The sequence below is a fragment of the Hirundo rustica genome, chromosome 24 (assembly GCF_015227805.2).
Source record: "Hirundo rustica isolate bHirRus1 chromosome 24, bHirRus1.pri.v3, whole genome shotgun sequence".
Taxonomy (NCBI): Eukaryota; Metazoa; Chordata; class Aves; order Passeriformes; family Hirundinidae; genus Hirundo; species Hirundo rustica.
Window position 1 is genome coordinate 2,722,055 of NC_053473.1, and position 15,182 is coordinate 2,737,236.

The 15,182-nt window shown below is 42.6% G+C and overlaps 1 protein-coding gene and 1 long non-coding RNA gene across 4 annotated transcripts in view; one reads left to right on the forward strand and one right to left on the reverse strand.

The window, feature by feature from the left end:
* The first annotated feature begins 307 nt into the window (after positions 1-307).
* LOC120762756 (uncharacterized) overlaps positions 308-15,182 on the forward strand; it is a 32,008-nt gene continuing 17,133 nt past the window's right edge. The window contains exons 1-2 of the long non-coding RNA XR_005703965.2: positions 308-527; positions 9,643-10,175. This is a non-coding gene — a long non-coding RNA (uncharacterized LOC120762756). The remainder of the gene's footprint in view (positions 528-9,642; positions 10,176-15,182) is intronic.
* Positions 3,447-6,401, reverse strand: TSHB (thyroid stimulating hormone subunit beta). Of its 3 annotated transcripts, XM_040085500.2 has the most exons (4): positions 5,450-5,498; positions 4,715-4,774; positions 4,450-4,612; positions 3,447-3,773 (listed from the first exon to the last, which is right to left on the reverse strand). In XM_040085500.2, the coding sequence occupies exons 3-4, from the start codon at positions 4,609-4,611 to the stop codon at positions 3,531-3,533; spliced, it is 405 nt and encodes a 134-aa protein (XP_039941434.1). In that variant the 5' UTR covers position 4,612; positions 4,715-4,774; positions 5,450-5,498; the 3' UTR covers positions 3,447-3,530. The 3 variants fall into 3 exon arrangements, with proteins under 3 accessions (XP_039941434.1, XP_039941436.1, XP_039941433.1); XM_040085502.2 differs by lacking the exons at positions 4,715-4,774; positions 5,450-5,498 and adding an exon at positions 6,334-6,401; XM_040085499.2 differs by lacking the exon at positions 4,715-4,774 and having other exon boundaries at positions 5,450-5,556.

A 15,182-nucleotide genomic window follows, 5' to 3' on the forward strand; every position in this document is an offset into this window, starting at 1 on the left:
GGGTGGGCCCCGGGTGATGGAGCAGCCCTCGGGCAGCGAGGCAGGCAGGGGCCCGGGCTGGGGACGGGGACGGGGATCGGGATCGGGATGGGGATGGGGATGCCGATCGGGATCGGGACCCGCCGGGATTCGAACCCGTGTCCACCCGAATTCCCCTCAGGCGCCCACGTGCCGGGGAGGCCCCGCGCGCTGTGGGCGGGGCGGGGGGCGGTGCTCGCTCCCCATTGGCCGCTCGCGCTGAGGGCGGGCGGCGCCACGATCCCAGGCCGGTTTGGGCGGGAAGGGAGCTTAAGGCGGGTTCCGTTCACACGGGCTGCTCCCAGCCTGGCCTTGGACACTTCCAGCCGCTGCTCCTTCCCCCACCGGCAGCTGGAGGGGAACGTTTCCTTCTCCTTCTTTTCCTTTCTTTTCCTTCTCCGTGCATTCGGGTCTCGGCTTCTCCGAGCATCTGCCGCGGAGCACCGGGAGCAGTCGCGGCTCCAGCCCGTTCTGTGCTCTCCCCACCCGGCCTGAGATACGGACAAAAGGTGAGAATGTTTGGATCGCCTGCAAATCCATCGCTCAGTTATGTGGGAACGGTCTTAGGATAAATGGAAAGTAACAAACACACGTCTGTAAGGAATCATCACCCGAACAGGGATTTATCACTGCACCTGGGGGTCTTAAATTTAAACATGAAAACTACTTAAAGGTCAGAGGCACACGGTCCTCGGAGGGCATGGAGAGGTATGGTTAAATAGATATGTTAGAACAACGCAGATGTCTCAGTTTAGGGTTTTCTGAAGTGTAAAAGGAGGCACATTAGTTACTTTTCTCTCAACGATTTTGCATAGGCATTAACCATAAAAGTAGACTTGGTTTGTGTTTGTACTGCAGACGAATCTGTCAGGCCATAAAGGACATTACAATAACTTAGCAGTGCTGCTGATACTGTAAATAGGCCTTTTTTTGTTTGTTTTGCTAAGTACAAGTGCTGCTTATTAGTAAACAGAATTATATTTTCCTGGTCTAAGTAACATTTTTAACACTCCCAACACCTTGAGTAAAATCTGGCTAATCTTAAAGCCAAACTCTTTGTTTCTCTGGCATTTACCAGATACCATAAGAGCTGCTTTGTTCAAAAAATACCTATTTCGCAAGTTTTTTTCTGCCATTCCTGTGCTCTTCACCAGCTAGAGAGGAGCAGTTCGCGTTGCAGCTCTTTCTTGGAGAGCTTGGGAGACCACAGCTGCTCTGTGGAATACACAGAAAGGGCTGGGAATACCAGATTCTCACCAGCAGAAAGTATTTGTAGCTTAATTGTGACTTGTGGGAATACAGCTTGGAAGCAGTATCAAAGTACTGCGGAACTCATTACAGAGCTAGATGTGCTAGAGGGATACAAGCACAGGCAATCTGAAGAAGGAAGAGATCAAGGAGTGTGTACACATGTTTGTGTGCAAGACTGTCCAGGCCTGCACAAGTCTGTACTAGGACATAGTTAACCAGTGTTACTAAGAAACATAGATACTGTTACTGTGCTTGAAAGGTGTCTATAAACCAGAAGAGCGCTCAAAAAATTGGCTTCATGAGGCAAACCATGTTCTATCGCCTGATGGGAAACTAAACTCACCCCCAGGTTCCTGATGTCAGTTTGTAGGAGGTGTTTGACACTCTGAGGGCAGCCAGGTTTTCAAGTTGGGGCAGCTTGGATCTGAGAGAAATCCTCATCAGTGCAGAACTCTGGCGGGCAGAAGCCCTGTGCCAGGCAAAAGGCCTTAGACACGAACAGAGAGCGTTTTTTGTTGGATACTGTGGGAATACAGCTCGGAAGCAGGCCTTAAAGTGCTGCTGAACTCATTACAGAAGCAGATGTACTAGAGGTCTACAAGCCCTGGCAAGCTGAGGTAAGACCCTTGAGAAGTAAGAGATGGAGGTGTGTGTGTCCATCTCTGTGTGTAAGACAGTACTGGCCTGTACAAGTCTGTACTAACCCCAAATTTAGCAATGTTACTCAGGAACATGGATACTGTTGTTGTGCTTGAAAGGTATATAAAGCTCAAGAAATTGGCTTCGTGATGCAAACCATGGCGGCCCCATCTCTTCAACTGCCAGACAGTAACCTGTCCTGCTCCAAAGAGTTTTAGAAATAGTCCTGTACAAAATTAACTGGGTTGTTTAAACTATGGGTGTAAGGAATCAGTTTTACAGAGGTAGGGCTGCTCCTGCAGATGCTCTGGATTTTCTGTAAATTTCAAACGTGTTTTTGGAGAATTTAAATTTTCAAACCTTGCTTGTGAAGGTATTTCTTTATCACCAAATTATGCACATGATGATTGCAGTACATATGTTTGTGTAGAATCTGTGACATATTCAAATTATCATGGATTGGTTGAGGTTGGAAGGGAACTTGGAGCTCATCCTGCCCAAACCCCTGCTCCAGTGGGGCACCAACAGTTTCCCTTGGGCTTTCTCATAGGTTTTGCTGCAGATGAAATAAAATAAAAGTATTTGGAACAGAGAATCAGATTCTAGGAACAGACATGAAAACTGCAATCCTGAAAGGAAGATTTTTCTAAGAATGTTAAATTTCATGTTTGTATCCTGTGAATTCTGGTTCCTTTATTTACTATTTCAAGCAATGTGTCAATGGAGTACCTGTAATTTCTTGGGAGCTACAATCTCAGTGGAAAGGAAGCAGTTGTTTGTTTACATTAATTACATGCATTACTTTTCTTTATTCCTGGCTCTGCACTTCTCACCTGTGCATGTTCATCACACAGGGTGGGCTCAGCTCTCCTTCCACTCTTAGGGGATCTGTTGGGAAAAATGGGAATTTTTTTTGAGTTTTGCTTTCAGTTTGATGGCACCACAGTCCCCTTGTGGAGAGCAGAGCAGCCAGCTTTGCAGCTGCAGTGATTCCTCAGTGCTCACAGAGACAGGTGTATTTCAAACTGTACTTCAGCAGGGAAGGGGGGGTTGTGCCATTCACGTAGAGATTTTAATGTAGAGAAGCATTCCCAATAAACACAGGTCTGGACAACAGCGGGGAGGGCACAGATCTGCAGAGTCTAAACTAATATTACATAGATGGAAAAATACTGCTGCTCATTTGAAGGCTCTAACTATCTGTCAAAATCTATTTAAAATGTTCAATACCAAGAGTGTGTGTGGTCTCTTTTTTAACTCTGGAATACATCAAGTCAAGTATGTGAACTCTGAAATAAATCAATATCAAATTCTGAAATATGCCAATATATTGAATCTCTGAGCATCTCTTCACAAAATATCTGGGATTTGTGAGCAGAGGCTGACACATCCACACAGTCTCCTTCCCCAAAGTAAATTCATGTGGGTTCTCAATACAAACACGCAGCCCTTGTGATTCTTTTCTGCCTGTCTCAGAACACCCAGCTAATTGAAACAACTAATGATGCACCATCAGAATAAATCTTTTTGCACAGCAGTTTGCAAACTGAATATGAAATACACTTTTATTTCAGTTCAGGTGCGAGCAGAGCTGTACATTTCACCGCATCCCATTGAAAGCTTTACAGGTTACAGAGCTTCTGTGGCTTAGTGCAGTAGTTTGTCCTGACCCTCTCACGGACACAGTCACTGTAGTCAGTGTTGCACTTGCCACACTGGCAGCTCACAGCCACGGGGTAGGAGTAGTAGGGGGTGGTGTGGTGAGGGCAGCCCGGGATCAGCGCTGTCCGGTACTGCATCTCTTTGTATGTGCACACGTTCTGGGACAGAGCGCTCTTGAGGAGCAGCTTCTTGCTGTTGCTGTCCTACAAAGAGAAGAGAAATGTGTTGTTTCACTGAAGCACACAAGTGTCAGAAACATCCTGTGAGGTGCAGAGACCAAAACTCATACCTGAGCCCAGCTGTGGTACTACTGAGTTCAGAGCTCTCGTTGTGACTGGAGCTCCCTCCCCACACAGACATATTCCCCTTGTTTTTGTGGTTTAACTATTCCACATGGCTCAGAGTGTTCCCTGAGCATTGTGATCCCTTCTGGCTCCCTGCTGACCAAGCTGGAACTCAAAGTGCTGTGTTGAACGGTGAAGTTGTGTGGAGTGGTGTGGCTGCTGCACAGCTGTGCCCACAGCCAGCTGAGATAGCAGCAGTGAGAGCAGAAGTTACCTGAGTTATTTACATTAATTAAGAGTGACCCAATATAATCTGCCCCTCACCTGTTCCATCCTGCCCTCACAAACTGCTCACAGAGGCTTTGCAGTGGCAGCAGCACTCAGGTCTCTGCTGTGCCACTGGTGTTATCAACTCCATGGTTCCAGAGGCTTGGCATTTGCAAAAAGCTAACTTGAAAACATGGTGACGGTGCAGTTTTTCCTGTTTTGCCTGTGATAAACTCTATTACAATTAAATCATTTGCACGCTATTTTCTGGGAGAACAGAGCCTTGGTTTGCAGTGGTGGCTGTTGCAGAGACATCTGTAACCCGTACCCGAGTCATGCAGAATCCAGCGCAGATGGTGGTGTTGATGGCCAGGCAATAGGCACACTCCCGTTTCTCCACACGGATTGTGTACTCAGAAGGAGCACAGAGTGATGCTGTTTGTCCGAAAATCAGGCCAAAGAGGAGAGACATCACAAAGAAGGGACTCATGCTGGATGGGGAAGAACAAACAGAGCAAACCACAGCTAAAATGGGATGTGCTTTCCAGCGCTGTCCTCGGCATTGGACAGGAACAGCCAGGACAGTCACAGACCTGGAGTAATGCAGCCTGACAGTTTCTTTCCAATCTCAGTCCTTATTGAAATAATACCCACTGTTAAACAGAGAACAAGGGCAAAGAGGCTGTTAACAGCATAGAACAAATTACTTTCCCCCCTTAACCCCTAACTTAAGCATATTACATGGAACTTTTCAGTGATAAAATCCTGACAGAACAAATAAGAGGAGCTGAAAGTTTGAAAGTGTGACATGTAAGAAAACATGAGCTCTAGAATTAAGCAGAGATATTACAATAATCTCACTGCTTTAAAACAATTTTCTAAAGAAAGCATCTTATAAAATGCTAAAGAGACAAAAAGACAAGGCTGTGCATATCAGGTATAAAACTGGATTTTTCAATTTCCAGTGGCTTAGAGGCGTGATGAGATGGGAACGCAGCCAAGAATTAAATAGTAGATTCAAGCAAATTACAATAAAAAACATCAACAAAGAGTTCAACTCAATGAATCCTGCTTTATCTGCCTGTTGTGCTGATCTGGTTTCTCAAACCTGTGGCAGGGATCCTGAGAACAAAGCCTTGATTAGCTCAAAGACAATTTCAGGAACTACTCTAGAGCCTCTAAATGATAAACTTTAAATGACAGTGTCTACCAGCATCTGGACATCACCCCCTAGTCTCTCCCAGCTGCCAGTTTCCCATAGAAAAGCCATCCATTACACAGGCTGGTTTACCCTGTAGCTGCAACAACACCAGTCTGCAAAGACCAACCTCTTGTCAGCAGAATTCTTCCCTATTACAGGAACGTGATTCTGCCTTGAGCTGGGAGAGGCAGTGACCCAGCACAAGCACTGTGTGTGCTTTATACTCTCCAGGCTAATTCCAGGCTGATCTTACTGTTTATATAATTGCATCTCAATTGCTGCTTTCTTATCACAAAGTCATCTATTGAAAATTCATACTGAACCACAAAGCAAATGTGACAGGAACAAACGTGTCCATAATATCCTAACCTGGAAACTGGAGCTGGAAATCTAATTATATTAGCAGTCATTCTCTCCTCAGGCTTTTAAACTAAGCAGTGCTTTTAAAAAGTTATTATTGATTAATTTATTTGCTCCACAGGACAGCAAGTCCATGGCAGGAAGGCTGCAACCACAAATGATGAGTTTTACACCTGTGTTTTGCTAAGGTTTAACGAGGCCTGGTTCCCTCTGCTTGCTCCTCACCAGACACAGCTGGGAGATGTTGGCACAGGGTGCCCAGGGGACCTGTGGCTGTCCCAGCACTGGAAGTGTTCCAGGTTGGAGCAGCCTGGGATAGTGAAGGTGTCCCTTGCCCATGGCAGGGGATGGGATGGTTCCTTCCGACTCAAATCATTCTGGGGTTCCCTAAGTCTGTGCAACGCCCATGAAACAACAAATCTGAATCAAACCCCCTGCTCTGCACAGCCTGACTGACCTGCTCAAGCAGAACACACTCAGAAATTGGCTGGCCTGGGACCTACTCAGCAAATATTGAAGCAACAAGCAATTCACTCAATCCTGATTGATAGGGAAAAAAACTTAATAAAACCACTCCTCACAGCAGAGTAAGAAACAAAATATTGCATCAGTACTAATGAAAAAGTGTCCCCAGATGGGGAAAATACTCACATTTGGGGGAGCAAGAGGGAGAAGAGGTCAATAAAGCCACTATTCCCTGTCAGCCCCTCCCTGAACTCCCTGCCTGCAGGTCTGGTCACCTAACTCCCATTTGGAATCTGATCTGATGCATGTCTTATGCAAGTCAATCACATTTATGTAGCCATAAGAAACATGGAAAACAGGAGTTTGAGGTGGTAAATGTGGTCACTTTAAGCTGATGGAGGAGTGATTCAGTCGGTCCCACTTGGTGTTCAGCTAATTCCTGAGTAATGGTGTCTCCTTTTCCTGTGGTTTCAGACTGCTCCACACAGGTCTGTGTCCTGGGCTAATTTTTCAAGCATTTTTTGGATGACATAATAGAGGCTTTGTTCTATTAAGACTAGCCAAATGCTTTCTGTTTTCATGGAGTCTTTAATTCTGGGTTAATTTCTACCATATAATTTCTCAGGAATTAAAAATAATTTAATTATATTTGAACCTCTTTCTGGCTTAGGGACATGAGCAGAGTATTAATTGTACTCTTTGTAACATCTGTCCATCTCACTTGGCAACAGGAGTGTAATACTCACTTTGCTACTACTCCAGTGTGTTATTTAGCTCTGTATTTTTCTGATATATTTGGAATACAAACACTCAGGTTCTCTCAGTATACACTACACAACCCATACACAGATAATGTAAATGTCTATATATACACTGCACATACACAGACACTACATACACGTGTATGGGCTTGGCTGTTTGAAGCTTTAACCACAGAAAATAATGTTTGTTCTTGAGAAAAGAGTGTTTCAAAGGACACAAACAACCTGAAAGAAAAAGAATACAATCCATAACACTAAAACCTGCCGAGGACAAAAACCGCTCAAAATAAGAATTAAAACCCATCATCCTTAAAAATATCACATGTGGTCCTTGCATGCACAGCTGATTCTTTCCTCTAAAGATTGACAGCTTTAGGCAGTTGGAGCTGCATTTGTGCACCCTGGAGACCACCACAGCCAGGTTTAAGGTGTCTCAACACCCCCTATAAGAACACAGGCAGAGAACAGGTCAGAGTGTGAGCTCATGTACTCTTTACTGCCTCAGAGTGCCAATTTCTCGGAGCTGAGAAAACTGGGAGTAAGGGGGTGGGGGGGGGGGGGAGGTGGGAGGGTGGGATTAGAGTTTAAAAAAAAAGGTTTAAGAATATGCTTTAACAAGATTTAGGGAAATGTCTGAAAACATCAGGAGCAAATTGTAACAAGGCTTGAAATCATAATGAAGATTAAAAACAGTGCAACGATAAAAACTATAGCAATAAAAATAGAGGTAAACCAACAACAATAACTGTTAGAGGTGAGAAAATGCAGAAAACTTGTACAGGAAGCTGAAGAGTAGGAAATAAACTTTTGTCAGGCTAAAGGCCAATAATAAAGTCAGGAAACATCCCAAGAAAAAGAGAAGCTGTTAATGCAGAGTAAGTGCAAAGGCTTCGGCAAGAATTTGTGCTTTTGAAAACATAGTGACTGAACAATCACACAGAGATTTGCAAAAAAATTATTAAATAAATCATATAAGGAATAAATATTTTAACTTCCCATGATTAGCTAGCTAATGCTTATTTCAACAAGCCTGGAATACTGAGGAAAATTCAAAACATTAAAAGAAATTTCTAATACTATGGCAATATTTAAGGAGAGTGTTGACCCAGGTAACTCTCCACCAGCCAGGTAAAATAACAGAAAGTTGATACAGGATTTGAGCAATAAAGAATTAATGGATGTAAACATAATTACTGATAATACATAAAATAGGTCATGCCACACAAACCCAATTTCATTGTTTGCAGTGATTACATATTCGGTTAGTAAGGCAGTTGCACAGATGCAATGTCTTTGGTTCCACCTGTGCAGAGCCCTCCTGTCAGGAAGGTTTAGAGCTGTCAGGCAGAGCCCAGTGTGGGGATACTGAGTGATGGCAACTATCAGCCTCTGGAGCAGTCAGTTTAATGTCAGCGTTGCCTTTTTTCACTGCAATGTTTTTACCCAGCCTCTGAACACCCCAGTGCACGGGAGAAATACCTGACCAGGTATTAAGGATGAAAATTCATTTATCTGGAAGGGCAAGGAATCACTCTGGGTGGAGCTTGGGACCAATGTGACTGCTGCCTTTCCCTTGCTGGCACCGTTATCCTGCCCATCGAAAGGGTGGTATTCACGTATCCTCAGTAATTTACACAAACTATCAAGCTGGTAAAAAACATTCTGAATTGTCCTGGATATGACCATGGACCTCATTCACTACTGACCTCTCTGATGGGAGTGAGATCCCACAAGCTACAGGGAGCAGCAAGACAAAAGACTGTGGCAGGACAACGAAGTCCAGTGTCACAATTTGTGAGTGCCTGAGGCTTCTTCCATACAGTTTCCTAAAATCCATCATCCACAGTCTGATGCTTATGGATCCGTTTCTTTGGTTGCCCTCCTGCTGACCTGCAGAGACACAGTGATAGAAATTTTTAATGTGCTTTTATAGCCCAGCTTTGCAGCCCTGTTCTGGAACAGCCAGTTACACTGTTAATTATTTATCTTTAACCTTTCTGTTAACCAAACCAATCCATTCCCTGACATCAGTGATTTTACTCTTTCATTAAGTGAACGATGGTGTGCTGATGTTATACAGGAAGTGCTTCAAGTGATATCTGTAAATAGAATTTAGTAATTATAAAAACCCTGGGTTCATTCCCCAGGAGTCTCCGTAATGGGCTACAGAAATTCTGTGCATACCAGAAGCTCATATGTAGCTAATTTAATAGGATTCTCTGTCACTGACTAATGCCTAAAATAAAAGAAGGAACAATGAGAAGTTATCAGATGTGATTCCTACTCACTCTGCCCCTGGTAGTGGTACAACACAAAGAAAACATTGTGATCTCATGAGCAGGTTACTTACAGAGCAGGGTCACTCTTATTTCCATGAAATATGCAACTGTAGATAGTAAAGTAAAAACATGTCCACACTTGCAAACAACCAATAATTGGAAGCTCTGCTGATGAAAAATAGGCAAAATCAATCAGGTTCTGAAAGATGAGTATTCTGGTAGAGGAATTATTTCCAACTCCATCCAGTTGCAGCCCTCCACTGATAAAAGGAAATAAGATCCTGATATGCTGCCATAGAAACAAGTGTTTTTGCCAGGTTTTGCATTTAAACAGCCTGTGGCTGCTGAATTTTCAAAGCTAATCTGCCTATTTCCAGTCTCTGTAACAGCCCAAAACACAGCTCTCATCTCTGAAATGTATAGATTCACAGTCTGCTCTTCTTTTTCTTTCCTAGGATTAGCTGCAGCATTTCCTATCAAGCCCAGATTAAAACAGCAAATCTCTTTGTTGCATATCATATGCCAGCAATCTCCATTTATGGTCTGAAAATACTTCATAATCCTATTTGCTGTTCGGCTCGGAGACAATAGGGCCCTTTGGATTTGGTTTCATTTCTTTGGAAAGTGCTAGATATTTCTGCTAGCCTGAGATACACAATCACTGCACTGAGGGCAAAGCCAAACCAAAAAAAAAAAAAAGCAGCAACAAACCATCACCAAAGACAACCCAGAGCCTCGGGCAGTATTGTCAAGGATGAACGGTACCAACCCAGCATCATAAGAGTGCTAAAGGTAAAACTCTGCCCCAGGTGTGACCTAGGACCTGCCTGGTGAATTCCTCCCAGCGGAGAACCACTCTCAGATTCCAACTCAAAGTTAAAATGGCTGTAAGGAAGGAAAAGAGAAAGCTGGTTTTCCTCAGGAACTCTTCCTCACCAAGATGCTCCGGTAGAAGCAAGGCACACTGCATCCAACTTGTCACTCCTGGGTGAGTCCTTACAGTGAGATTTCTGCAGATTTGTTCTTATTTTCCACGTTCTATTTTGCACGCTCTGTCTTTGCAGCTTTAGACAACACAGATTTGTAAACACCGCTGGGAAAATACTTTCAGTGGTGTGGAGTGGCAATTACATGTCCCTGGGAATGCCTGTACATGTGTTCCCTGTAGGGGAGTTTTAAATTCTGGCTGTGGTTACATTCTTCCCATTCAGCTAAGATAGAACATGTGAGTTTTCTCGAGTTGTCAAAATAAGCTTGAGTGGAAATAACCTGTAATATGGCATCAAGTTTTGTCACCCTTCCAGAATTGCATCCCAGACAGAGCAGGTTCCAACCCACACTGTCACTAGAAGGTGCTGTGCATTTAACAGCAAAGAAAACAGACCAAAGAGAGGGATTTGGGCTCCCTTGCTGGGGAAAGGCCTCTCTTCGCACAGGGCTGCCACAGAGTTTGAGACTCTTGCTGAATCTCTCAGGATTATGCAGTACAGACGTTAACTCTAAAGTACTGGGTGTTAACAGGGATTGGAACCTTAATTTTAAAAGTTCACCTTCAGAGTAAAACCCCCCAACACTGTGTACTAATGAAATAAAAGGCTGAAAATTTTGAAATTTCCTGTGCTCAATAAAACCACGATGGACAAATGATGCCAACTTGTCATTTGAGTATTTTATGAGCACCAAGACAAGCATTAGAATAGGAGAGGCAAATGCTCAATATCTGTCTTTTCAGAACTGAATTTTCAACTTCATATGTATGTTTAAGAAAAATAGGATATTTACTAAAAAATGCTACTAAAATGTAATATTATATATATGCATAGATTTTAACAAAGATCAAATGTACTTGCATTATATTCTATAATTCTTTGTCATATAAATTGCTTAAAATATTGAAAATCAGGTTCTGAAAAGTAAATTTCCTCAGCGGCACCCGACTGTAAATGTGCAATGTCTTGTAATGTCAAGTAATGTCTTTTCCTCTTGTAAGCTTCAAAAGTTCTCACTGCTTGACTTCTCCTAAAAATTACCCTGCCAGTCCTGAACCCAACATCATTTGTCTGTTCCAGACAAAAACAGGGCCTGCAATCCCCGAAATTCTGCTGCTGACTAGTAACAGAGTAAAATTATCATGATCCTGTTTTCTATACCTCTATAAACAATTACATTTTACTATAGCAATGTGAGCTCTTACTTTTTGATTCTATTAAGTCAGCAAACTGATATTGTGAGTCCTGCAGCTGGGCCTTGATGGCTCATTTAATCATCTTTTTCATCACTCTTTATGGTCAGAGCTGAAATCTAACAGAATGAGAATAATATGATAATGAAGGGAAAAGGACAGATTCTACTTTCATTTTTCCCTGTGTCTGATGACCAGACATTCGAGTTGAATAAGGTGGTTGGTCCTAGGCAAATATTGATTAAGTTTTGGGAAAGTTTCCCAAAACCAATACACAAATTCCAACAGAATTAAAAGCAGAATTAAAGAGCATTTACATTTGCTGGACTTCTCTGTGAAGTGACTACAGGTTTCCTTGAAATCTCAAAGTGTTGCTTCTAAAAGAGAGAAAACCCCCATAAAATGTGTCACAGGAATGCACAAACTTCATGGGCCTGAAGATTAACAATGTAATGACCTTTACAATTTAACAGTTAGAACATACCTGTTTACACCAGCACAGTTCACAGCACAAAAAATGTTTCACAAAAAAAAAAGTTTGTCTGTATTACTTACTCTTTCAAGAGATCTCTCTTTTCACATATCTCATCTTCCAGTCAAACCGAGTTTTTTGTTTTCAAACTAATTTCACAGGGAACAAATAGGAAACCACATCATTATTGAAAAATATACTAGAAGTACACTTTTGTTTTTCAAATCTCGCATGGAAAAGTAATTTCGTTCATCAGAAGTCTGTTTTATCTGGTATTCCATGCCAAGTCATCTTTTGCAGGAAATAAACAATAATTTACCAGCAACTGAAACACTTGCAGGTTCTTCATCCACACATTCACACAGGACAGGTGCACACCTCTGCTCAGAATAATCATTTTCTCAATGCAAAAATAAACTTGCAACATTCTTTAATATTTAGTTGTATTAGTAATATTGTCGTGCTAAATCAAGAAGCATTTTCTCTTTATCTATTCAATGTATGCTGTACAATCCTGGCCTGCAGTTCTTGAATAGCTTTATGCTGTGCTTCAATAACCTTTCTATTTTCTTGCAGTTTCTTTCTGGTTTAGTTCTGATTCCACAGTCAATTTCCACTGCTTGATCTTCTCAGGCTCTTTGTAGAGTTTTGAGTACAACCCATTCATTGTTTCTATATTCTATTAAAACAAATCCCAACATTTAACCTCAAATGCTATTTAATTAATAAAGTTATAAATACCTATTTATCTCTTAGAAACATCACAGGAATAAATTCTTTTCCACAGACGCAAGCTTACGTACATGATTAGGAGCCAAAGTTTAAATCTTTGTGCACCTGCTGTGTCTGCATGAACAGACGTTGCAGGACAAGGAGGAGAAATTCTGTCCTCAGGGTCGTGAAAATCAGTAGGAGAATGGCAAGAAATAAGTTCCATTTTGTGGCAGCAAACAACATTTTGTATCTGGGAAGCACAGAAGCTACTGAAAAAAAAGAGCTTTGCTGAGTTGTACTGAGGCAGGAAAATGTTGGTGAAGACAATGTGAGAAGAATTAAATTCTTGAGGAAACCGCTCCACTAAAATAATGTTTTATAGATAAAATAAAGCCAGACAGTGCAATTGGGATAATCTATTTCATTTTTCCAAAGAATACTTGGACTTCAATCCTTCTACCTTTCAACAGACTATTCAGAGCCAGTTTCACAAAGATATTTAAGTGCCTAAATCTTATTCTGATTAAAATTTACAGACTTCCCAGGCACTTAAAAAAAGAAACAAAAAACCACACACATACACACAAAAAAACCCCTTCATTTTTAAAGGTTTGTCTGTTCCCTGAATCACAAATATCTCCTCTAAGTGATTCAGCTGTAAACAGGAAACAGAGAATTATTATTCCCCTTTGCCTTCTTATTAAGCCTTGAAATATCCATTGAATAATGCTTCAGGAACTGTTTGTGAACAAATTAAGAGGCCCTAAGATTTTAGATAAGCAGAGTTTATGCATAGCTGACTTCTTCATCTGCTTCAGAGCAAAGTTTTACTTGCTGTGAAATCATATCTGAACTATGAAGTGATTGTGATCAACGTATTTTTTAAAAAACAGTGAAACTCTATTTAACATTTACAACTATGAAAATGTTAGACTACTCATGACAATAAGAAATGAAAGATGACAATATTAAAAAATATTAAAGAATGTGCAAGGTAAAATTTACTTTCATTTTATGTGAATCAGTGATTTTGCCACAGTACAGGGAGTGAATGGAAAATTTAAATCCTCACCTGGGCATTTGTTAACCCCTGCACAAACTTAAGAGTTAGATTTCCTATGGGTAGATTTGTAAAGAAGGGTTATAAAATCCATAAGGAAAAAAAAAATGACAGCTAACGTGAAAATAGGATTTTTAATTAATAAATCAACTGCCTGCAATTTTCAAAATTACCAAAATTGGTAATGGCTTTGGAACTCACTTATTTCGTACTTCACAGTGGCTTTTCACGCCCCTGGTGTTTTGTAGTTTGCTTTATAGGCTGTGGCCAGAGTGGAAGGTTCTCATGAGGAGAACTCATTGGCTGCTGCCTGTCTGTGCACAGGTGCATGATAAAGGATTCAGGAAGCAAAACGATTTCTTTAAAGTCCAGTAGTTGATATTTATTTTTTTCTTTACTCTCGTGGGTAGTTCTAAACACCACATCTGACTATGTTTTAGTATGAAAATGCCATTTTACACAGTTTTCAAGTCACAAAAAATAGGATAAATAGTGTAACTCATCTCCCGTCAGAATATCACATTTGAATCTAAACATACTGCATAAGGAACCTCAACATGAAACAATAATTTGGTTAATTCACATAACTCAGTGTGGTGACAGAACGTTTTCACTGCACATTTGGTCTGGTGTAAGCAGGACTTCAAAGCCAGTGCAAGCATCCAAGTGGGGCACTGCTCACTGCTGATTCACCCACATCAAACGTGGATTTATCATCAGTGATGTGCAGTTACAACACAGAGCAGATGATCAAGATGATGATTTCCTTCAGTCTTGATGGAGAATAACAACAGAAGTCTTCGAAATCAAAGTCAAAGGTGTTCTCTCCAGCACCAATCTTGGCAGTCTGCAGAGAGATGAGTTCAGTGAATTTCACACACCCACAGACCCATGGAATGGGTTGTGTTGGAAGGGACCTTGAAGCTCATCCACCCCCTGCCATGGACAGGGACACTTTCCTCTATCCCAGCTTGCTGCAGGTCTTGTCCAGCCTGGCCTTGGACACTTCCAGGGATGGGGCGGGATGTGTGTGCTCGGTTCAGGAGACTCTGCCTGGGGGCTCCCAGCTCTGTCCCCGTGTTCCTGTCGGTGTCTCCGAGCCCCAGCGCGGGGGCAGCCAGTGGCACCATTGACAGGATGACATTGACATTGAGCGGCCCCAGCGCTCGCCGGGCTTTGGCTGCAGGCCCTGCGAGCAGCCGCACGAGCAGCGTGAGCGGGTTTTTTCTCGGTGGGCCCAGAGAAAAGCGGCGACACCAACACTTGGCACTAGCACCGACATCGCTGCCAGTACGGGTACCGGCACCGAAACCAACACCAGCACCAACGCCGGTACCGACACCAGCACCGGTACCGGTACCGGCACCAACAATGACACCAGCAGCGACAACCAGCACCAGCACTGGCACCGCCATCGATGCCACCAGTGATGCCGGCACTGAGCGTGGCACCAAACCGATACCAGCACCGACACCGGTACCGACATCAACGCTCGTACCGACATCGCCGCTACCCCCTACACCGGCACTGAGCGTAGCACCCAAACCGATGCCAGCACCGGCCCTGA